The sequence below is a fragment of the Thermobia domestica genome, chromosome 18 (assembly GCF_964235325.1).
Source record: "Thermobia domestica chromosome 18, izTheDome1.hap1.1, whole genome shotgun sequence".
NCBI classification, from domain to species: Eukaryota; Metazoa; Arthropoda; class Insecta; order Zygentoma; family Lepismatidae; genus Thermobia; species Thermobia domestica.
The window spans coordinates 52,458,785-52,484,081 of record NC_137471.1 but is presented as its reverse complement, the minus strand read 5'-3'; the positions used below and the strand labels follow the sequence as shown (position 1 = coordinate 52,484,081).

General features: G+C 37.4%; 1 protein-coding gene across 1 annotated transcript in view; it reads right to left on the bottom strand.

Moving 5' to 3' along the window:
* LOC145675467 (tektin-B1-like) overlaps positions 1-25,297 on the bottom strand; it is a 152,037-nt gene that overhangs the window by 5,408 nt on the left and 121,332 nt on the right. Inside the window, exons 4-6 of the mRNA XM_081745905.1 lie at positions 24,977-25,191; positions 15,137-15,359; positions 8,359-8,582 (exon numbers count right to left, since the gene is read on the bottom strand). Coding sequence (XP_081602031.1) covers positions 8,359-8,582; positions 15,137-15,359; positions 24,977-25,191 — 662 coding nt within the window. The remainder of the gene's footprint in view (positions 1-8,358; positions 8,583-15,136; positions 15,360-24,976; positions 25,192-25,297) is intronic.

The window sequence follows — 25,297 nt, the reverse complement described above, 5'->3', positions numbered from 1 at the left end:
AAACTCGTATGTCGGTGGAGAATCTCCCCAAACAAGATCTAAAATGACACTGCTTTTAGCAACAAACATATAGAGTTACGATAGCATATTGCCAGAGCGCTTACATTTGGTTTCAAGAGTCGAAAGTTTGATCCCAAACCATGTGAGTTCATAGTGGACGATATTGAGAGAGAGAGAGAGAGAGAGAGAGAGAGAGAGAGAGATTCGAATATAGAGACAGAAAGGGGTGATTTACATATTTAAGTTTAGAATTTTAGAAAAAAAAATGACCGGAAAGCATTCATATTATGACGAAAATTGTGATTTTGTACAACAGAAGAAGGAAGGTTTCTGAACTGCGAGGATCACATCAAGCAGTTGTCAAATTAAGATGGAGAACTCTTTTCAGAGCATCAGATGGTAGCGAAAGAAGAGAAAGATCTTAAGATGTAGGAAATTAAGAATTTTTAAAAAATCAGCTTCCGAGACGGGTTTCGAACCACAAGCCTCTTAGCTATCGAACCATAACTTTATCTATTCAGCCACGGAGAACTCTACGCAGACGTTCCTATACTTCTACCTTAGCTACGTTGAAAAACTAATAGAATGGAATATTCCAAAAGTTGACTCGATGGGTTCTTCTTGGTTGAACGTAGACCTTTTGTAGCTTAGTTACATGGTTCACAATGAACTTCCCCTTGTTCAGGAACACTTTTTAAGGTAGTAAATTTTGTTACAATTGTGTTAATTAAGTTAGTTGATGGAGCCGCCTGATAAAGTACTGCCAAATACTCAGACATACAGTAAATCAGCTTTTGTGAAGCTCTAGTGGAAAATGAAACAAATCGTCGTAAACATGTTAGACTTTTCAAAATAAATAAATAAATAAAAAACAATAGAAATGCACATAAGAATGTCACTTGGATCCAAACCTTTAACTAAGAAACAGCGCCTTTACGTCATTATTTGTTACATGAATGGTTAGTGTACGGAATTCCTAGGTAGGTGGTCTTAGGTTCCAATCCCGACCGTTCGTATTATTTTTTTTCTTTTTGATAGGCTTATACTGTGCATTCCAAAAGTTCAATTTTGAATTAAATGTAGCCGCAGCTAGTTTAAGCCCATTTTTTTTTTTTTCAAATATGAGATTTATTACTACATGTTTTTCTTTAACTTGCGATGTTTCGACTTCGATATTAAATCTTAACACCTTAATTTAGCTCATTTCCCTATGTCATATCGTGATGAAGTTTTGCACAACGACGACAGCCGGGTGGTAATGCAATATTCCATCGTTATTGTAATATATTTATATATCTTTAGAGATTTTTGACTCAGAAAAAAATACGTACAGTGTACTGTACGACGCAACATGAACTCGTGGAGGAATTTCAAACGAATTTAGTATACGTATAAATTACCATCTGAAAAATAAACCGCGGAGAATGGGGTAACACACTAAAACCATTCCTAGGAGAGAAAGGGGTGACATTTGAAAGTAATAGAATATGGAAGATCTTGGCGTCGAATTCATTGTTTTCGAATTCGAAGCCCTTCCTCCAGAGAAACTCTAAACCGATCACTCAGAGGACAGTTAACAGTTCCTGTTGCGCATAAGACTTTAGCAAGTAGGACCACACCTCCGCAGGCTTCCTTTACTATTTTCTTATTTGTTTTGGCAAAATATTGTTACAAATTCTTCAATCACAAATAAAGAAGAGGTGTTTAACACGAAAATATAAAACCAGTTAACCGACGGTTTCTATGTGTGTGCCTGAAAAAGTACACCAACAAACTCGTAAGTACAGAAAACTACTGTTTATCAAGTCATAATTGCATGGGTATGCTCTGTACTGTAAATAACAATTGTTCAAAAGTATTTTTGTTTAGTATCTGTCCTTTTCCTGGCATTTTACGGACCATCCGCGGTTGCCGCGCCACCTAATTCCGCGAATAATCGGGAGTTTACCGTAATAATAATAATAATAATAATAATAATAATAATAATAATAATAATAATAATAATAATAATAATAATAATAATAATGAATAGAACAGAAAAATTGAACCAGTTCATTACAGTAGAAGTCTCCTTTCTTTCTTATGCATAACCTTAACCTCGTTCAGTGCATCGACTATTTAATGACTAATAAATCTGGAGCCAGTTATATTTTTCATTGTGCATTCATTATCTAACTACTTTTAGCAGTAAATCTATTACTCAAGTCTTCCAGAAAGCAATAACCTATATACATAAAATGGTTTATCTTCACTTGAAACCTTCTTAGACAATTCGCACTAATTTATGACTTTGTCTGGTGTTTCTCTGTCATTGCAAGGAGATATGAGCTCCCGTTTGACCTTTTTTGACCAGCTACAAAACGAGCACAGGCCTTATTTTTGTCCTATTGTTCTTGTTCCTAATTCAGATGCCCTATTTAGGACTATACTGTTCTAAGAACCAAAATAATTGTTTTCCCTTTCTGCAGGAGCAATGACACGGTCTGGTATTGTGTTCTGCTCTTACTTGTTTCAATTTCGAAGAACGATAATATACTGGTTCTAATAAACTACTATTTAATGGAATTTATATTCATGACGGTCTTCTGTTAATATTTAATATCAATCCTATGATAATTCCATTGGATAAGGGTCAGATAAGGGGAGCGATTGCCCCCCAGAAGAGGAAACTTTCTTATTTTATATATAAATAAAACCCATCCCAGAGTTTGGAGCTCTTAAAAGTAGTTCTATGTAGCAGTATTACAACCCACCACTCCCCAGAAGTCCGTCCTGCATCCGCCTCTGCATTGGATTCAGGTCTAACAGTTTTAAGGGACTATACAAGTGCCGACATTACATTTCTTTTAATAATGTGTAAATTATCGTATTAATTTTACTATCATTACTTACACTAGTGGCGTACACAAAGGGGTTTTCCGGGCTTTAACGACCCCTTGAGCAAGATATTATGCAAAAATACTATAAACATATGTCGTGTTATGCTACGTAAATAAACACCTGACATGATATGAACTTGGGAGCCTGAACGAATTCCTTTGACGAAATTCTGCGTACGCCACTGACATTTTCTTCTATAAAGTTATGTTCGAAGAGGGATCAAAATGTGACAAAGCTGAACTGACACTATTTGGTAAAAGGACGTGCTCTGTACAAGAAGGACATGTAATTCCAATGTATCTTAAATCGAGGAAAAGCACCGTTAACTAAATCCAGGTAGGAAGGGTAGATTCCATTGGATAAAAACAAATCTTAGACATAAATTTGAAAAGAAAGTCACAATTGAAAGACGAAAACTTTTTTAAAGATAATTATTTCACGTTGTAGGCATTTGTCGTGGTTGCCCTCTTTTTATGAGCTATTACGCGGGAAGACTAAATCCGCGGAAGTATATCTGAAAGATACAAACAGTGCTTGACTAGTCGAAGATCATCATATCTAATATTTATTTTACTTGATACTAACTCAAATGCTCGTTTTTCGCACGTGGAGGATAAATTTTAATCAAAATATGTAGATGTAAAGAAATGATCCAAATAAACAAGGGGAACAGTTGGTGGAATGAACTCAGAAATTACTGACGTGGAAACCTGCGAAACACAGCCTCTGTTGCAGAGCCCCAGCCTCCACTTGGACGACCTTGACTATCAAATGTAGTGATCTTTATTCCTTAGACGATGGCTACTTGGCCAACACATTTGGTTTTGACGCGGCCAGTAGTTACCGAGAGATAAAGTTACACAAGTACACATTCTTAACCCAGGAAGCTTATAAATAATAAACAGAAACTTCTTTTATCCTACCATGTTATGTTACCCTGCAAAACAAACATGTATTGTTGGTTGCAGAATGCAAGGCGTTCTTAGTAACAGTCAAATGATGCCTCACTTTTGCCCAACTGCCAATTCCTCTTGAGTCGACAATCGAAAAAAAAAAACACTTTATGTGCGATTAGATCTGGTGAACATCTATCTGTGTAAAAAATGGTGTTTTACTGACACCTTTCAATGCGAAAATCTAATGAGAGATTATATTATTATTATTATTATTATTATTATTATTATTATTATTATTATTATTATTATTATTATTATTATTATTATTATTATTATTATTATCATCATCGACGGGGAGGATAAAGTTTACGTAAAATATTTGAAAGTAAAGAAAGTAGTGAAATAAATAAATAAGAAGAGCGAAAGCTCGCCGACCTGCCAATATAAGTAAAATGCTGAGATGAAGATGCTGCGGTGGACGCATGGAGTGACGCAGAAGGACAAGATTAAGCATGAAATAATCGTCCCTGATATACACTGTATCCTCTCCTTTTATGTAAGTCCTGATAATAAACATGTAATGTTGGTTGCATATGTGCAAGGCGTTTTCAGAAACAGATATACTATTTGACCCTCCGCCAATCCTCCCTGAGACTAAAATCGAAAAAAAAAATCTTACTCGAGTGCATCTGGTGAAGATTTATCTGTGACTTAAAATTTGGTGACTCTAGGTAAAGTCCTTGTTTCGATATTCACTATCCTTGGGTCGGTAGTACTTCTTCCTCACTGGCAATGAATATCGACATAGCAATCATTATGCGTTATTAGGTAGGTTGTTAAATTATGGTCATGTAGCCAGAATGAAAGAAAGTAGGAACGCTTTGAAAGTTTTAACTAGAAATCCAATCGGAAAAGGACCATTAGGAAGATCTAGAGGCAGATGAGAGGACAATATTAAGATGGACCTCGTAGAAGTTGGAACACAAAGTAGAAACTGAATCGAGTTGGCTTAGGGCAGAAGTCAATGGAGAGCTTTTGTGAATACGGCATTGAACCTTCAGGTTCCATAGGCCATACAGTTAGTAGTTAAATTATGCCAGCTTGTCGAGTGTCCCGTTTCTTCTTCTTTTTAATTTTCTCTGGTCAGGTCTTTTTTTAAATTTTCTTACTGTAACTACATTGAAGTACTACCCCATGCCGTAAACGTCGCCAACATCTAGTCGCCCACTTGCCGGTAAATGTCGAACGTCGACATAGCGACGCGTGGAAGATTACCTCTGGAGTGCCACTGGCGACAGAGGATCGTCGAGTCAAAACAGATATCTAGAGTCGGGGTGTTGAAATTACCACCGCGTAGCAACGGGGACTTCATTTTGGTCCGCGCTCCTTCGATTTGTCCGCGCTCTGAAAATCGCGAAGGAGCTAACACGGCAACTCTCGCCGATCATTTGAAAGTGAATGTGAGAACTATGAAAAAAGTAAATAGATGTATGTCATTACGTTATAAAATTACATGACGAACGCATTTTATCTTATCTCAAACGGTTATCGTCGAATATACATGGTTAAAGGAGCACTCTGATTGGCCAAATTAAAAAGACCTCAACGATTTATTCCTCTGCAAATAAGGTTTTCTTCATCGCCTCTGTGAAGTCGAAAGAAGATGTACCCACTAATCAAAAATGTGGTGGTTCGCGCCCATCACATGGTACTTTTTTTTAGTGCTTTTTAGACTCACCTTAATGTAAACAAATCACGCATATAGGCGATTTAACATATTTTGTGGGAGTAATTTTGTGGTTCATTGGCGTTTCGTCGTGTCTCTGCAGCTGGTGGTATAATTTTCAAAACGGAAGTGGGGTCACCGCGGATCGTAGCTGCGGGGCCACTAATTTTTGGCGAGATGTCTATGTGTAGTCCATCGACGCTTACGGCATGGAGTATCATTAATAATAATGCTTAAACATTGTTTATAGGTAGGTAGTATGCACGTTATAGTATCAGGTTATGTGTGTCAGTGATAGACCATTGTGGGATTCAGCGCCGTAGCTTAAACTTTTCTTGGAGGGATAAGTAGGGGGTCTATTAATATTGTGGCCTCTCAAGAAAATTAAGAAGTTGGTTGATGATTGGGTTGATTTTGAGTTTAACGTTCCTTTCAGCAGCGAGTCTATATAAGACGGGACCTACTGATTAGCGTGGAATCCGAACCATATGAGCTCCCGCTGGGAATCGAACCTGTTTCTCTCACATTAAAGGTGCGTACGCTAACCGCTTAGCCACGAAGGAGCTCGATTAAGAAGTTAAATCAATTATTAAAATAGGAAATTTGGATCCTAGCTAGAATTTAAGACCTTAATAAACATTTAAATTACTTCTAGAGTCTAATTGGTGTTGTAATGCAGTAAAGCTCGGAGCAGCAGTAGCATTTCACATTATTTTTTAGTTTCTTCGGAAATGGTATGATTGGTCCATTCTATGCGTCACTAGCTAAGCTGCGAGGACAATGTTTAAAATAGCTTAAAGCCTTAAATATATACAGGGTTTGTCAAAATAAGTGTTACAAGTCAATATCTCGCGAACTATACATCAAATAAGAAAGATGCTAACAGTCAATGTACAATACAGAGGGGCCAAAAAAATAAGTCAAACGCAGGGTTCCCCCCGCCCCCCATTTTGGGGGAGGGGTGTACGTGAAATTTTCAAATGGGAACATAGGTCTCGTGATACCTCATTCGAAAGAGCTTGGAAAATTGAACAATTTTTGTTGGAAACAATTTTTGATATGGGGTACCGTTTTTAAGATGGCTCCCCAAAATGGCCCTGTATCATATAAAATTTCCAGTACTTATAAATCAGAAACGGCTCAGCAGAAAACAATGAACAAAAAAAGAAAAAAAGGAAAAAGCCATAGGCAATGTTGAATGGTGTTGTCACGGTGTCCCCAGAGCCCCCATCATGGGACCCTGGGACCAACCTGAAAATTTCAAATGGGAATATAGTTTGAGTGTTACCTTGTTTGATAGATCGTGGAAAATCCAACAGCTTAGTACAAAATTTGTTTTGATCTCGGGCAAGCCTGTTTCAAAATGGCCGCTGAAAATGGTTCCCCATTCAGATACAAAGCACAGTGTTCAAGCTGAGTTTACAAGTTAATATCCAGTGAACTATGGTATTTCACGATTTATCAAGGAAGGTATCACTCGCCCTATGTCCCCATTTGAAAATTTCATGTACACCTCCTCTCCCCAAAATGGGGGGGAACCTCGCGTTTGACTTATTTTTTAGGCCTCTCTGTATTATACATTGACTCTTAATATTTTTCTTATTTGATTTATGGTTCGCGAGATATTGGCTTGTAACACTTATTTTGACACACCTTGTATATTTAAAAAATCTTTGTATGGTTGATTTTTTGATGTGGTGAACCTATTTTACTTTATTTATATATTCATATTCGTATCGTATCACATGGAGCGTGAGTCTTCCTGCTTTGCTCTGCTCTGCTCTGGATTAAATGCAAAACTAGCTTGTACTGACCACCTAATACAAAACAAAATTGCTCCGAGCATGTCCTATCAGTAACACTACAATAACGTCATCTACTGTGTAGTTACAGATTGTCCATAAAAATAATATCATACTTTAAAATGGTATTATGTCGCTTCGAATAATCGTTTTTAAATTAAATTGGTCACATTTGAAAGAAAAACTCAAATATTTTTGTGTATGTCAATAATGGACGGAATCAAACACAGAAAAAGTAAATTCACTCATGTTTACTTTGTGATTAATCGATATGGGTTCATTGTTGGATATTTAGCAGGCAGTTGCTGTTTCTGCTGAAGGTTACTTGGGAAGCTTTTATGTTTTAGAAGTTGAACATGCCATTTTGGAAATTGAAAGAGACTCCCCTAAAGTGAATGCCTTTTGTTCCATATCGAAACGTCAAGTCTATGGTCATTTTTTTTTTTTCGAGAAGCCATTGTCAGAGGTCCAATTTTATCTTGACATGCTTATTTCCAGAATTTGGAAGAAGGCAACGACTTTATTTTCCAACAAGATGGAGCACCTCCTCACCGGCCTTTACATGTTCGGGAACATCTGAATGAGCGGCTTCCAGGAAGATGGATTGGGCGTGCTGGAAATGATGATAATGTCTTCTACAAGTGGCCGCCGAGGTAGCCTGACCTAACGGTCTGTGACTTCTTTTTTATGGGGTTACGTAAAGAAATGTGTGTATGTCCCCCTTTGCGTCAAAACCTGCAAGAAGTGTAAGTTCGTATCAATGCTGCCATATGTTAGAACATGTGTAGCGGAATGGGAATATCATCTTGATGTTTGCATCGCCACTCGTGGAGTTCACATTCAATGTCTATGAGGTATAGTAAAAACATTTTTCTTTTAAATGTGACGAATTTCATTTAAATACGATTATCCAAAGGGACGTAATATCACTTTAAAATATGATAGTACTTTTATGGACACACTGTACTTTTAAACCAGTCGTACTTTTTTCATGCGCATCAAGACGAATTGGAGCATGTCGTGTAAAGTAAAATCCCGAAGGAAATTAACTTACTTAGCATCTCGTAGTTTTCTGTTTAAACTGTCGATACTTTCTCTTATCTGAAGTACTTCCTCTCGGAGTCCATCAAAGGCATCATCGTGGCACAGCTCTTTCTCCCTGCGTTGCTTTCTATTCTCCAATCGGGTTTCTGCAACTTTTAATGGCGCTGCCTTAGCAGCCACGGCGTCCTCCAATAACTTTATCTCCTTCAGAACTCTTCCCATTTCTTGGATCAGCTATAAAAAAAGAGAAAGAAAAGATCTGAATTAACCTTTCTTAAATCTGTTTTAAATGGACACAACATTATTACTGAAAATGATCAAAGGATCAACGATTTGTTCCCTTTCGAAAGTTTTTTTTTTTCGCAAATATACATACAAGGAATACATATAAGAGTAAATCTTGCAACATTTCCATATCCCAAACAGCAGGGATGCGTATATGCTGTGATCGACCGTCCGTAAGTACACGGTCAACAAACTGGCCCAAAAGGTAGTGTGGTAAGCGAACTATGTACCTCTATTTAACACGGAGGTCAGCATTTCGTCAGTAACTTCGGGCAGTTTTTAGTAGCAATGACGATGAATGCTCAACAACGTTTGATACATGAACTGTTACTATATCAGTTCGAACTCGGGTATAAACCTGCGACAACATCCCAAAACATTTGTCATTTAAAAGGGTCAAGTGCAGTGAACTACAGCACAGCAACTCATTGGTTACAGAAATTTCGTGCAGGTTCTAAAAATGTCGAAGATCAGTCAAGGTCTGGTCACTCTACGGTAGATACGTATGTAGGAATTTATCTCGGGACGGTTGAAAGTCTTTCAGGGAGGTAAAAATTCAATATAAGGATACATTATATTAAAGTTTGTAAAGGAACTAAATTTACAGAAAAGTCGGAATTTTGAGGGTCCTAACCGCAAGAACCCACTCCCTGCGTGCGTGTCATGCCCCAGGATAACATACCTAGGTATTCTGAGATCATACGACAAGCCATTGAGGACAATCCATCCATCAGTACAAGACGATTCTTTAATCAACTTAATATGTCCCAGCCCACTGTAGTGTGTCACTTTCACGAACTCGGGAGAACCATCAGGAGCAACCGCATCGTGCAACATGAGTTGACCCAAGGTCAAGACCTAAGGAGAGTGGATGTGCGCCGTCAACTTCTGCCGAGTCTTTTGAGGTCGAGGTAGCACCCTCTGAACAACCATTTGGGGATCATTATTACGTGATGCACAGTAATGGCAATGGACATAACCCCAACACAGAATATGGCCTCGTCACTCCACAGATGTTTTCAAACAGTTGTAGCCGACCTATCATTAATTTCCCGAATTCTATCGTTCAGTCACATTTGCTTGACTTATAGCTCTTGGGGGCATAGTGGCTCAGTGGCAGGGCGTTAACCTCTGGTGCGTGGGGTCGCTGGTTCGATCCCATCTCGCACCAAGTGAGTTTTGTATGGACAATCACCATGTTCGTGGGTTTTCTCGAGGCTTTCCAGTTTCCTCCCTCTTTATTCATTCCACCATTGCATTCATTTATCATCACAATCTCCTTTAGCCTACCCAGCATAAGTGTGGGACGTAAAACTGAAAGATTCATTTCATTTTCAACGCTTTTTAACGCTTTCGCGTTTCCATGAGCGAAAATTGAATTTTATAGTTCTTTATGCAAAATCATATGTATTGCTTGCCTTGATAATCCACTTTTACGAACTGGCTGACGTGTTGATTTTTTCAAGCTAAACATTTCTTGAACTTTTGGCACATTTTCTTCCAATCGTAATGTGGATGGGCACCCCATTTACAGAGCCTGTGCTTTTAATTTTGCACAATTCTTAATTGTCTCTGGGCAGACTGTAGCATTCATCCCATTCACTGTACGCCACTATCTTTGCAGAAATAAATTTTTACACTTCTGAATGCGCAGCGATCTGAGCTCGCTCATAAACAGATACGTGGACCACTATGTTTGTGTTTATTGTGTGTGCTGCTTCCAGCGGTGAACTATTGAACTAAGTGGAGCAGACAATACGAAATGTTAATAAATAGCCTACTTGATAGTATAGCACTGTTTTCAACATGAAATCAGTAATACTAGTAGTTACTTTAACCTGCCTGGTAGTTGCATAGCGACCAATAACCAGCGCTGACCGTCATACATTTCTTTGATACAAATATCAATGTGTGGTACCGGTACTTTTGGAACATGTTATTGCAAACTAATATTTTATTTCATATACGTGGTACTCAACATATAAGATAAACCGTTGGTATTAAACATATTATTTAGTGACGTAATATAACAAGTATTAAAACAAAATTCTACATAATTTTTACAAAGAAAAGTGTAATTTACTCGATTTGGATGAGAGATACAACATTAGACCTAATGAACAACAGATACAGCATTGCTTACTAACACAATTTTAAAAATCGAATCCCGTTGAAATCACCTTTCTATCTCTAACCGTTCCACAGATAGGCATAGTAAACAGCCACCGGGCGTGACTTCTCCCCTCCCTTCAAGTAGTGGTCTTGTTGGGAAGGTGACAACCACTGATGCCACACTTGGTACAATTGTACCAAATTCAGCCCTTTTTGTTATTCATCGGCCCGTTAGTACCACGTTGGCATTTTCAGCCCCTTTTGTGAAAAAGTTGGTACAATTCTACCCAATTCAGCACCATTTAACAAATACTTGTCACATTTTCAAAAGTGTCAGTAAGACTTTTCCTACATCTCACGTTACTCATACTGTGTGATGTCATGAGGAGTGATCTCATACGAACTCGGAGATGATTGATTTTTTCCCTCGTTTTACATATTTTTTTCATATATGGACATAATACCATTTTGGTTTATTGATCACTTTAAAATAGAGGCGCGTTTGGTTGCCTTATAATACGTACCGAAGACGATAACTATTTTTTCTTTTAATTTGCGGCCTCTGTTACATTTCCTTCGTGCGAGAAAAGTTTCATCTACTTCCACGGTTGTTTGGGGTCCTCCTAGTGGCGTAGAAAGAGGGTAGGCAAGGTAGGCAATGCTACGGCCCAGGACGTATCGGTATATTAAAGGGGCGCGCAGGTTTTTAATTAAAAAAAGAACCAAATTATATAAATGGAGCCCCAGGTTTTCGTGGTCTTCATTTCAAAACATGGAAAGAATAAAAATTCCTGTTTACTTAGCTCGCAGTTTATTACATTTGCGTATCAAATTATTGGCATTACTGTAAACTCGTCGAGGTTATAGCACTGTATGATTAAGAAATTAATCCTCCTGTATTAATACGATATCAGTCCCATATTATATGTATTGAGCTTACTAACTATAAAATTTCCCTACGCAACAGGCTTTCAACAATAATGACAAATTCTATGACCTATAAGATCTGGAGTAAAATGAGTTAAAAAGTGTTGCCATGAGGCACTGCACAATTGCCACGTACTGCGGCTACACAGAACCAAGCACAAGCACCAAAGGTTGGGCAAACCGGGCAACTTCCCGGAATGTTAACGTCAGGGGGGCGCCCAAACGAGCACCCCAAAATAAATTTTCGAACGTATTTTCTAACACCACAGTAATAAAATGTAAAATATAGTCTAGAACTAAGTGGGGGCACCAAAGACTCAATGGCAGGGTGAAAATTGTGCTTTCGACCGCTCCTGATGCTGACTGAGATGACGTAGTGTTAAATGGATGAGGACGATACTGACCTATTTAGGCTCTAATCTCAACATTATGGGAGAGTAATAATTAGCTGATCTTTTTAAATACCGATTGCAATATTACTTACAGTATTTTTGTAGACGTGATAACTTTTATTTTGCAGTTAGTGAATTTTTAGCCCTGTTTTAGCGGAAAGAAAAATCTCATGTTGGCAACACTGTCAAAGCTAGTCAAATGTGGGATGTGGCGCGTACGCTTAAGTTACAGATGGTCATACATTGGCCTATTAAATGGGTGAGGGGGTTCCACTAGGGATTTTGCCTAGAGGTGCCAAAGCCATTGTTACGCCACTGGGTCCTCCAATTTTGATGTTCTTTAAAAATAATTTTTAAAAAGAGCACGCTTTTGATTTGGATTCTTGGAAGAGGGGGGGTGGTGGAGTGTTCTAGAACTTCACTTCTTTTAGTTTCGTGCTAGAGCCATGTATTACACTGGTATAAAATAATAAATTCAGCCCCTTTTGTTTCAATTTTGTACTATTTTTCAGCCCATTCCAGAGCTAGGGTTGTGGCAACACTGGTGACAACATTGATATTTCTTTCATCTACTAGATATTCTCAACAATCAAAAGTCAAATCGCGTTACGTTCTCAGTGCATGCTCAATTCGTTTGAGATGCTCGGCTGAAACATTTAACTTTTATAAATATTAAATGTCTCGAATATGAATAATGTCAGTTAAGTTAAATTTGGTGTCGAAGGTGCCAGGAAGCATGCCACGGACCTCGCGTTGTGGATGGTACTGTTGTAACGTTACTCTAAAGAGACCATAGAAAGTATGTATTATGAGAGAAGGCTAAGCTCAGATGATCTAATGCTTTTGCTATTTTTTAAAATACTATGTGAATATGAAGTATGATCCAAGAAGCTAAAAGAATAATAAGAAGAGCAGAAGTTCAATATATATTGACAGCAGTCATTATTGTATGCATTATGTCATGCGATGGTGTCATTCATTAAGCAGCTAAATCGTAAACATTAGCAGCAATAGCTAAGGTTAAAGAGTAATATTTCCTTATGACGACAAATTCTTCAATAGCGTCATATAATACTTTTATGTCTTCTTTGGTTATATAGATAGGCCTACTTAAGATAATATTAAGTCATGATATGGAGCTAATTCTAAGCAGCATCAGTCTATTACAATTACAAGATCTGAGCTGAGAACTGACTAAGTAAGCAGATATAAAATCGAAAAATATCGTAGTTGTGCCCCAAAGACTAAGGTATTCACATATAAAATTTTTTTCATAAAAAAATATTAACCGACCTTTTAAAAAAGCTCTAAAAAGCAAAAAAATAATTTTTAAAACGTTAAAAAGGAGAAAATACACAGTTGATTTTGTGACCAAACAAAGATAATGTAATAATACTTGTTTATTATTCAAAGTACATCCCTCATATATTAGTTTGTAGATAACTAAACGCTATATACTAATTGTCGTTATATATGTACATGTAAAATATCTTTATATATATATATATTCCATGTGACATTTCTAATTGTACTTTTGTTAGGTTAGGTGGTAGAGCAGCCTATGGCTGAACCTCGACTCATGAATAAAGGCATTTTCAATTCAATTCAATTCAATTCAATTCAATACCTCCTACACCAATATAGCGAGTGCCATAATCACACCAGAAGTAGAACGACCTCTGTAGCTTAGTTTCTAGTATGATTCTTAATGTTGTTGTCACAGCTGCTTGGATGTCTTCAACATTATCAAAAAATCGTCTATTTAATGGCAACTTCAGTTTAGGGAGCAGAAAATAATCGCATGGGGACATATCTGGAGAGTAGGGGTGCTGCATCACACACATATACACTTGTTTTTTGCCTAAATATTCCTGAACAAGTACTACGGGTGAGCGCGGGTGCATTGTCATGGATAAGGAACCAGGTACCTGGGGCTCGATATTCAGGCCAAACACGACGAATTCTCCTCATGAAACGCTACAAAACGCTTAAATAAAATTGGACTTTCACCACATGATCTTTTGGTACAAATTCATTATGAATGATACTCTTACTATCGTGGAAATACAGGACCATTGTCTTTACTTTTGACTTCTGAAGTCGAAGTTTCTTGCCTTTTATAGATCCTGGGGACTTCCATTCGGTACCCTGACATGAGTCGCAAACACTGGAGATTTCGTGATCGTGCTGACCATTTGATATCTTATATCACATTTTCTAGAAATGCGGTTTCCAGGAAAAAATTGACGCAAAACGTTTATTGTGACTCTTGCACTATAGCATCCAGAACTTCTTAATTCTCGCCTCCATGGTGTGAATGCTTACTTTCAACAGAATGGGGCCAGAACCCAACGTGCAAGAGGCACAATGGAGAATAACGATAGAAATGTACCATCGGGTTGTTACAAGTTTTTGCGATCGGTTGGCTGAGTGTGTGCGTTGAAAATGGAGGGTATATTGAGAATTCATATCGAAAAATTAAAATTCATATTATGTTCAGCAAATACTATGGTGTATACTTTGTTAATACAGGTATATGTATATCATAGGATGCACTATTTTTTGTGATTTAATACCATTTAAATATCTCCTGACCGTACGCAACTTAGAAGTCACAGGTCTGCATATTTCAATATTTCACAACGTTGTATAACAGATCAAAGTCTACCTTCATGCCAAGTTTGATCCAGATCGGATTAGTTCGGTTGATCTCGTACGATATACGGTATAATGCCCTCATCATTGATTTTCCCCTGAAAAGCAAATGAGAAACGAAAACATAGAATTGCTTTACAATATTATAAATAATATAAAAGCCTGCTCTGTTTGTTGTAGCTTTCAACGATTCCATGTTATAAACTTAGTGATTAATAAAAACAATACTGTAAACAGTTGAAAACTTTGTCCATACAGAATAGAAAGTAAAACAGTCATTACAACGTTCGAAATTATGGAAGTATTTTTGTTTGTTGTGGATACAATTTCTGCATGATAATGTGTAATTGGTTTGGTTGTAGACTGTAGAGCCACTCTGTAACAGGAAAAGGACAACACACTATAATTAGTACTTACACTTGTGTTTTGCCATTCTAATTCGTTTTTCAACCGTTCAATCTCGTAAAGTCTTTTCCTTAGGGCGTATTCTGTCGCTGTATTTTGTTTCATCCAATCATTCTTTGCTTTTTGCACTGTATCGTACATTGCTTGACGAAGAGCTCTCGAACGGGCCATTTCCTCTTCTGCTTCTTTCTTCTTGAATTGAGTTCTGTCGTCCCATGTTTCGACCTGCACCATCCTGCAGGAAAAGAGTAAGGAGATTTAGTTTTTTCTATTAAAAGCAAAGTACCAGTAGTTCGATAAGATTTTGTTTTAAGTGGCAAGTTCATGTGATACATTCTCTGTTACAAGGGTGAGTCAAAAATTATCTACACTTCTGTCATAACACATCCTCAAGGTTTCCACATACTCCCCTCTACGGATGCGAGCTTACAGTTAGTACGACTGTGGTTATGTATGCAAAATTTGATCGCGATCGCATCGTTTGTCTTCCGACAGCTACAGGGAAACATATCCGCTCTGCTAGCATTTTGACGCACAAAAAGGGAAAAAGGTGTGATTCAATCTCCACCACAGACAAATAAGATTCAGCAACCTCAAGAGATGGTTCTGGCGAATAGACAAGTTACCACCGATGAGGTAGCGTCGTCTTTGAACATCAATTACAGTTGTGCCAAGAGACTTGCAAGGGACATTCGCGAAGTGTCCCCTCGGGATTTATGTAAAATTAATTCAAATGCAAAGTTATCCGCGGCCGTGTGTGTATTGTATCAATTTTAGCGGCTCATATCGGTAATTTGCATATTTATGGGTCTTCATATTGTAATGTACCACGCGATGTAGTGAATAAACAATTCCACACGCCAGTGTTTACAAACACCACCACGTGGTTTGGCAAGAAGATTTCACACCAGATGGATCTACAATCACCGGCAGACGACGGGCTTCTGCCCCTCCCATGGAGCAACAGCGCCACCCCCACCTAAGGAACCCTATAGAATGGCTGGACGACGGCAATTCTTTACCAGTTTTCTGGTGATCCTCCTACTGTTTGCCACGGAACATTAGGAGTAACCTAACCCCAGGCCTCTAGTCTGCTATGGGACTACGCCTATCCTATCTCCTGGCTTAGCCTGCTACGGGGCTCAGTTGGCCACTTAACCCTCCTCTGATTGCTACGGAGCATTGGGTCCTTAACACCCTTCTGCTTAGCCTACTACGGGCCTCTGTAGAGATCCTGTCTGCGATCTTACGGTCAAAGACTACCTACACTAACCTTGTATACTAGAGAAATTATTTGTGCAGTATTCTGTAAAAAATACTTTTATAGTGGAAACCTTTATAATAAAAACCGGTAGTGGGAGTCGATTCCGGACACTCTTTTTATTAACGCTCTACCTATACCTATATGAGACAAAGTTTTACAATATATTTGAAGTTCAATCATGCACTACTGTAACGCTCGGACGCAAAATTGCATTTAGTTTCTTTAGATGTAACTGGACATGAATGTGGGCATATGGAAAACAAAATTGAATCAATTACTGCTTCTCTGACACATGGTACCCACCCCGGCCGCCATCTTGGATCTGATATATTGGATTCATCTTTCGGTTTTTCAAATGAGAATAGATGAAAGTGATACATCAAATCTATGTACAATTTTCTCGGAAATTCACTGGTGTAGTGGATTTTACCGTAGCTTGCACCGTTTGGAAGATATTGCATGTCTAATGGCTATGCCGGAGTTGCAGTTCTACAAGGAAATATATCCATAGGGAAACAACCGAAGATGCTTCTGAAGATAAAGTTGAAGACGGAATGATGGAAGATTTGGAAGACATCTAGTGTAAAAGTAGATACACACTATTGTATTTTTTCTAGTTTCATACTCAACTACTCAGGGCATTCGTAAGATTTTTCATACTATATATATTTAGTATATATATATATATATTTTTTTTTTACAAAAAAAGCATATTTGGTGACATTCTTTAAAAATAAGCTATTTTTCCTCAGTGGAATTATTCTGTTTTAAACTAATAGTATACATGTGCATCACATGTCCGATAAACATAAACCCTTTTCCTTTTATTGTATACATTTCAACGAAAAATGTTTCTTACAAAAATGTTTTTGTTTTCAAACAGTTTTTTTGTACTAAGTTCAGTTTCCAAACGTCCCTTACCCAAACAGATTCACGTAATTTCTCTTTAATAGTGAGCACTACCAAGAAATTTCGAGAAAATTTCTGAGTAATACAATGCTCACTTAAACGTTTTTCTTGATTTCCCAAGAATTTAGAAAAGTGGACTATAAGAGACTTTTTGAAACTGAGCTCGACATATGCGTCTTAATGTACCAAGGGACAATAGTTTGGATATAATGGTCATTATTTGTTGTAATGATCGTATGAATATATCTAGTTTTGAAACCAAGATGCCTAATTCTATATTCATTGAACATTTTTCAACAAATGATCTGATAAAATTGCAATATTTGTTTTTATACTCATACAAGGGTCAAGGGCTGTCCATTCAAATTCCGGACTAATGCTGTAACAAACCATATGAACAACTTACTACCTATTCCTGCTTGTCACCTTCAAAGTAGTTTTCTACTACATCCACACAACGACTTCAATATTGTCGCCATCGCTGAAAGCAATCCGTGAACGCCTGTTGCGGAATGCACCGGAGTTTCCTTGTCGTGTTATACTGGATATCATGGATAGTGTCAAATCGTTTCCTTTAACACTTGTTTCAGTGTATGGAACAAGAAAATGGTACACGGAGCTAGATTCGGTGAATAGGTGCAATGTTGCTCTACGGGGATGTTGTACTTGGGCAGGAAATCGGATACAATGCCTTAAATGTGATACGGAACAATGTAATGGTGCAAATGCCAGTATCCAGATACCCACTTGTCCGGCCGTTTATGATGAACGTAATCGTATAGCTGTTGTAACAACTTTCTTATTGACAGTTTGGCCATGTTGAACAAATTCGTGAAGGGCGATCCCGACCATATCAAAAAACACTATTAGTAGCACTTTCATAAGTGAACAGACTTGTCTGGACTTCTTGGGTTTTGGGGATATGGGTGACTCCCATTGCGTATCCATAAACCCATGTGATGATACTGGCCCGAAATGTTATTGTTAGTGGCTGTTTTCTCCAGTTACCTGCTGATGCTAACATGAGTGTCCTTCTTGTCCTATATGAGAATCCTCAGCACGAATTTCGCCAATACACGCCGCATTCCTAGATCTTCGTATAAGATTTGATAATCGTCCTTGCACGAGCTCAGACTCGCTGTTACTTTCGATCGTCGGCCATTTCACAATCCGACCAGATCACACTCCGCACGCAGAACACTGTGAAGTCATTATCAGATTTGACATGTACTTGAAGTGACGATTCCAAACTTCAGTTATTACTTTTTGAGGAACGTAATATCGGAATTTAATAAATATTTGAAGGGCAGACCGAGAGAGGTAGCCAAGCCACAAATAATAAATTCCGAGAAATCGAAGGGTAAAGTTTAGAACAAATAACTGCAAATTTTCCCTTGTGAAGGTGGTTCTTTTATTTCTGCTTACTACTCTACAGACATCTGTGCAACTTTTAACCTATAATGCATGATGTAAAGTGTGTTGTATAAAGAGTAATAAACGAATATTACTAATATAACGGAAATATTTTGCAGTGATGATATCTGGAAGTTTATTTAATACAAACTAAATACAATAAGTTAGGTTAGATTTGTTACCTAACCTGACCTAAATTCATCAAATTGTCCGTGTTATGGTATGATTTCAGATTTCAGTAGAACGGGTGGAATAAATGGCATCATTTTTATCAGATCAATATCCTTCAGATAGTTGATCTTCCTACCTTGAGAAAAGTTGATCTTCCATCCATCCAAGGTGTCCAACAGAGCCCATAGATCATCCGTAGCGGACACAATATATTTGCTCCCTGTGCCTGGATGTTTCTGAAACACACGAAGTTTTCAACTGATGAATAGGGGCACTTAACCAAGATGAACCCAGGTTCAGTAGCCGATACTCTGACAGCAGTCACCTTTCGCATTTTCACCTTGTTGCCAGTTTTATCCACTGTATCTTTGAATAAAATTTTGGAAATGGATTGCATATCTTTCGTATCAGATGACATGCGTATTACATGAAATGGATCCTACACTTTGGCTCTTCCAACAAGATTATACCACAAGATCGTTCAGGCATGTACATATGACTTGTTTTCCTGATTTTTTCTCGATAACCACAAAATCAGCATCACACGGCATAAAGGTATGGCTTGGAACCAGATAGTAGTAACATATTTCTTCAAACTTGTGTGAATGAAACAAAATGTAATACAACAAGAAAAAAAATTTTTTTTTTCAAAGCAGCAGTCCGAAAAGAAACAGTTCTATCTTGTGTAGAACATGGCCCGGATTCAGAAGAAATTCCAGCAAGTAGGATCCGATTTCAGATGAAACACGGGATGCTACTGTTTCTAGCCACATACACATGTATATATTTTTCTATTGCATTGCTGTTCACTGTTTCATTGTTTTTAACCAACATTTCGTTTTCGCATTTAACACTTGTTTACGAACTTTTGTTGCAGTTGTGTTTGGTAGCGTACTACTAGGCTCCGCCGTCTTTTTTTTTTTTTTTTACAAGCAGACATGTCTTCTAATTGGCCGTTATAGCTGGACTGTGGTTTGACCCCCTCTCTCAGGACACGAGCTGTTGTGCAGCAAACCGTCACATATTTTCACTCCTATTTTTGAAGACACAGGGAACAAATTAGACACACTTAGTTCGGAAACTGATAGACAGATGACAGAGCAATGCATTTCCACCATAATCTCATTTTTCGTCGGAGTGTGGTTTGGCCCCCTCTCTCGGTCAACCCTTCAGTTCTTGTATTGTGTCTCTTGGCAATAAAGTTACTTGCCAATGCAAGAGTTCCAATTCTAAAAGACGAAGCAGGTTATGATATCTTATTTTTGGTCACATGGCAACATAAATTAATGGTTATCATTAGATTTAATATTCTCCCTAGGTATAACAATCTATGTCTCTTGTTATGTACGAAGGGACGAAATGACCTGTTTGGTAAAAATTGTTCTAGAACTCCTCTAATTTGTGTAATCCCCTTATAAATTTTACAGTGTGAAGCTGAAATATCAAGTTAGCAGGAACATGTTTTCCTTTACTCTTGTGCAAAAATAAAACCACTTCTGTAAAACAAAATATTAAAAATGTGTTCATAGGGTGAGCAACTTTCCCTATATCACAAGTTCATCAATATTAGTTGTTGAACATCCATAAACTACAAATTTATTGAACGTACCAAATGTAGCTGGTCAATAATACAAAGTAAATTTCGTTAATTATTATTCACGAATATAATATTAGTGAATCTTATACCTGGTATATACAATGTAGAAAATTAGCTAGGTGGAACGAAAAAGAAAAAAATGGAGACTGTAATCAAAAGTTAAGCGGGGGGGGGGGAATAATGAAAATGATGTTAAAAAAAGAGGAAAATCATAGGGCATTATATGAGAGTAAGGATACACCGAGACAAGACTTGTCAGGGGCGGACCAAGGCTCGGGCAATCCAGGCAACTGCCCGGGGCGCCACAGTCAAGAAGCGTGAAAATGAGCCACAAAAAGTAAATTTTATAACGTGTTTTCTACTGACTTTTTGTTTATATTCTTGTAAAGTAGCATCAATCACATCATCTTTTTCCATTTCACTGTGGAAGAAGAGAGTTTCATAGTACTAGGGTGGCTGTATCGACAAGTGGATACGAGACAAAGAAGAAAGAATGGAGGGGGAGTTGGTATTGTTTATAGCGGGCTATGTTTTTGTCGAGCCATTAGTGGATGCAAGAGAAATTGCAGAGACTCTCGAAATCGATCCCCAATTTCCAAGTGAGTTACAATTACAACCACGGAAAACCAAACGTTAGTTTTAATATGAGGCCTCTGATGAGCACATTGCGGATCCCAAAATTTCTTTCAAAAGTAGCTTTTATTTTCATGTTTTGGAGCAAGCCATAAGCTCACTAGAAGAACGGTCTTTTCAACTAAACCACCATCATGACCTATTTGGGTTTTTTATACAGGATCAAAAATGAAGACAAGGTTTACCTGAGGAAGAAATGTGTTGACCTCCTTCAGATGGCTTTAACAGATGAAGAGTTATGATATTGAAGGTTTCCAACTTCAACAGGAACTATTGGTTTCACTCTCCCCACTACCAGATGCAAATGCTAAAAGTCCTCTTGAAATAGCTATTAAAATACTTGACGAGTAACCAGCTAATAGAACATTTTCCTAATGTTCCAATTGCACTCAGGGTTGCCCTCCCTGTTACTATCAGCAGTGGCTCCAGGCGAAAGGAGCTTCTCAACTTAAAATTAATTAAACGTTATTTGAGATCTACCATGTGCCAGGAGCGCCTCGTGTGATTCGCCATGGTGTCAATTGAGTTCGACATTCTTCAAGACATTGACATAGATGTCATTGTCAGAGATTTTGTAGACAAAACAGATGGGAAGGTTATATTGTAATTGTTGTGAGGTGCTGAACATGTATTTAAAAATTGTTTAATGTGTTGTTAACAATTAATTTTCAGTATTAGTGGCATTTAACTTTTTATTTTTTCTTAAGTTTTGTTATTCTATTAATTATCACGGCTGAGGCCAAAGGTTGCAAAATTAGGAAAACAATTTGTGTAAATTATTCTAGATATTAAGGTACTGTTTTTATGGAAGAAAAGGATATAAACGCTTTCTCATAAAGTTCCCTAAATTGACTTTGGTATGGTTTATTCCCTTACCAAACCTACGAAAAATTAAAGGATTTCTAATACTTGACAAAAACATGTTATTACGCTTCAGTCTTGTAAGAGTGTTCAGTTTTGTACAAATTCATGATATATATTTTATGAATGCTATATGACTTGAACTACTAGGACCTACATAAAAAGGGTTGTTTATATTGCTGTGCGTAAAACACATTCAACACATGTGAAATGTATTTATTGGTATTTCACGTTATTAGAATAGATTGTTACATAGTCAGATATATGGTAGAATGACTCGTAATGTTATTGATATAACAAAACAATTTACAACATAGCAGTGATCATGTCACCATTAGTAGTATTCAATAAATTCTGTTCAATATTGTTTTTGTTTATAGGCCTACATATCGGTACATACTGTAAATAATAATAATAAACACAATGTAATCAGGGGCGGATCCAGGACGGACTTCTGGGGGGGGGGCGGTGGGTTGTCATACTGCTACTTTTAAGGGCTCCAAACTCTGGGATGGATTTTATTTATATATATAAAATAAGAAAGTATCCTCTTCGGGGGGAGGGGGGGGGGGCGATCGCCCCGATCGCCCCCCTGGATCCGCCCCTGAATGTAATCGATACCATATGTATATTTTTAAGTACTAAATATGCCTATATCATCTATTTGAGTATTAATTTTTCCTTTTGAAAAATGGGTTTAAAATATTAAAATCACTGTCATAAAATCGAAAATATAGACTAGGACTACGGAAAGGGGTGCCAAGAAGTCACTTTGCACGGGTGAATATTTTGCCTGGTCCGCCCCTGAGACTTGGGGTTGTTTCGTCTCGAAAATGTACCATGAGATTATGTCTCGTCTCGTAGGCTACATTATTTGAGAAGAATTGTCAAGTGCACTGTGACAGAAGTTGTGGTAGAAATTAGAAGAAGGAAGGAAGATCAAAAGTGTAGCCAGTACACTAAGATACGGGCGATATACTTTTTTTTTTTTTTTTTTTTTTTAAGAAGGAGGCAGTGGTGCCTACAGGAAAGTTTTATGGCACATTTTGCACAACATGAGATTATTTGGAGCATAATTTTTCATTGAAAATTGTACAATAAAACTATCGAATGGTAAATTTGGGGGACAGAGAAATTTATATTTGGGGAGACGAATGTCTAATTTCGAGGGTTGTGCTCAAGCGGTTGGGGAAATTTGTATTTGTATTTGTATTTATTTTTATCCTTTTTCATACAAATTGTTCACAACGTGAACGTATGAGTTGGACACGTCATAAGAACACTGAATGTGTACATATGTATATAGTTCATTCAAGGAACGTTCAGTACCTCATGTAAACAAATACACGTGGTGATTGTTTGATTTTATTGGTTAAAGAGCCTTGCCGCATCCATGCGGCAGAAGAAAATAGTCCATTGTCAAGTAAGCTGTTTTTCAATGTTTTTGTTGCTTATAAGGCTCATTACCAGAAAAACAATTTACTTACAGTAAAATAACAGAAACAACACTTTATGTAAGAACTAAATTGAATTAATGCAATAAAAGAGAATACGCATGCGTAGAAACTGGGTTTGGCCCACCTTATGCGCGAATCACAGTTTACAATATGGCTGCGTGCGGGGAATATGCAAAACGCCGACAGGGTACAAGCACGTGCTTCACGAAAGAAGCGGTGACCGATAGCCAATCATCCTATGACTGGCGGAGTAATACCATTCTGCAATGTTTACATCAGGATCAGAAGGTTCGTTGAATGAACATGTAAAAAGAAGAGGTACAATTTTTCATTATTCTAATTTACATACATCGATATAAAACAACATAACAGTTAATAAAACCTTACATTATAGATATACAAAATATATATATACTTTAAACATTATTTACTACAGGCGAGATATTCTTCTACAGAATAGAAACAGTGCTCGAGTAGGTAGGACTTGACTGCTTTATTGAAACCAGATGTTTTGTTTTTTAAAGTGGAAGGAAGCTTGTTATAAATATTCACTGCCATAGGAAATGTACTATTCTTATGTACTTTTAAACGGGAGGACTCTACATGAAGGTCAGACGCTTGTCTTGTATTATGCATATGAATATCTGAGTTCAACCGGAAGCTGCTTGTATCTATCTGTATATCTTTTCTTACAAATTTTAGAAGTTCATATATATATATAAACATAGAAGAGGTAAGATTTCAAGAAATTTAAATAGAGGTTTACAAGAAGTTCGAGGTTTACTTCCGGTCATAAACCTTAAAGCTCTCTTTTGTAAAACGAATATGGAATTTAGCAGTGCAGTAGATCCCCAGAATATAATACTATATTTCAATTTAGAATGGAAAAGTCCAACTGTGGATCTAACTTGAGTTTACATTCATACAAACATACCAAGAACAATTCGAAGTTCCAGGAGAGTTCCAGCAGATGAAAGTAGTCTCAGAGGGATTTAGCCCCTTCTTCCCCGATCATCCCCTAGCTGCGGGTTTGGGGAGATGTATGCTGTTAAAGGAAATAATTATTACGTCATAACGAGGAAATTGGCAAAATATTTTTACATGGAAAGTCTCAACTGCGGGAAATTAGCTTCAATTGATTGCAGAACAGAATTATTAGGATCATAATCTATTTTTTAAAAAAATATCCTACCCACTAACCATGTATTAGAAGATAAGGTGGGAGGGGAAAGAGGGAGCAAAAGAAGCTGTAGTTGATGAAGGTCTTCCAACAGAAAATTCGTGTCTCAAGACGAAGAGGTTAGCTTAACACCGTAGAGCACGGAAATTTCTCAGTTTGCGGTAAATGAACTGCCAAGAATGGCAGAATACCTGAATATTCATCATTATAAGATGAATACAATGATGATGATGATGACCCTACTAATCATAATCTGACTACCTGAATATACATCATTATATGATGACGATGATGATGGTATGATGATGATGATGACCCTAGTATTCATAATCTGACTTCAATTTTAACAGTTATGTATATTACTTACTCTTTGGGAAATTCTAATGCATTTTGCTTGTAGCAAATGATTGGATCTTGTATTGTTAGCTGAAACTGGGCGTCGTCAATCTTTTCGGCTTCCTTTTTGGTGGCGATATCCATTTGCAATCCATACAGAACCTCCTGGAGCCTCTTCAGCATTTCCCATGCTTCTTCACACTTAGTTTGAAGGAACTTCCTGGAACACTCCACGATAGCGACTTCCTGTTAAACAGATGAAAATAAGGAAAGAACCGTTCATTTACTTTACATTTGGAACTACCCAATTTGCAATTTATTATGATATGTTCAAGGAAAATCATGTTAATCT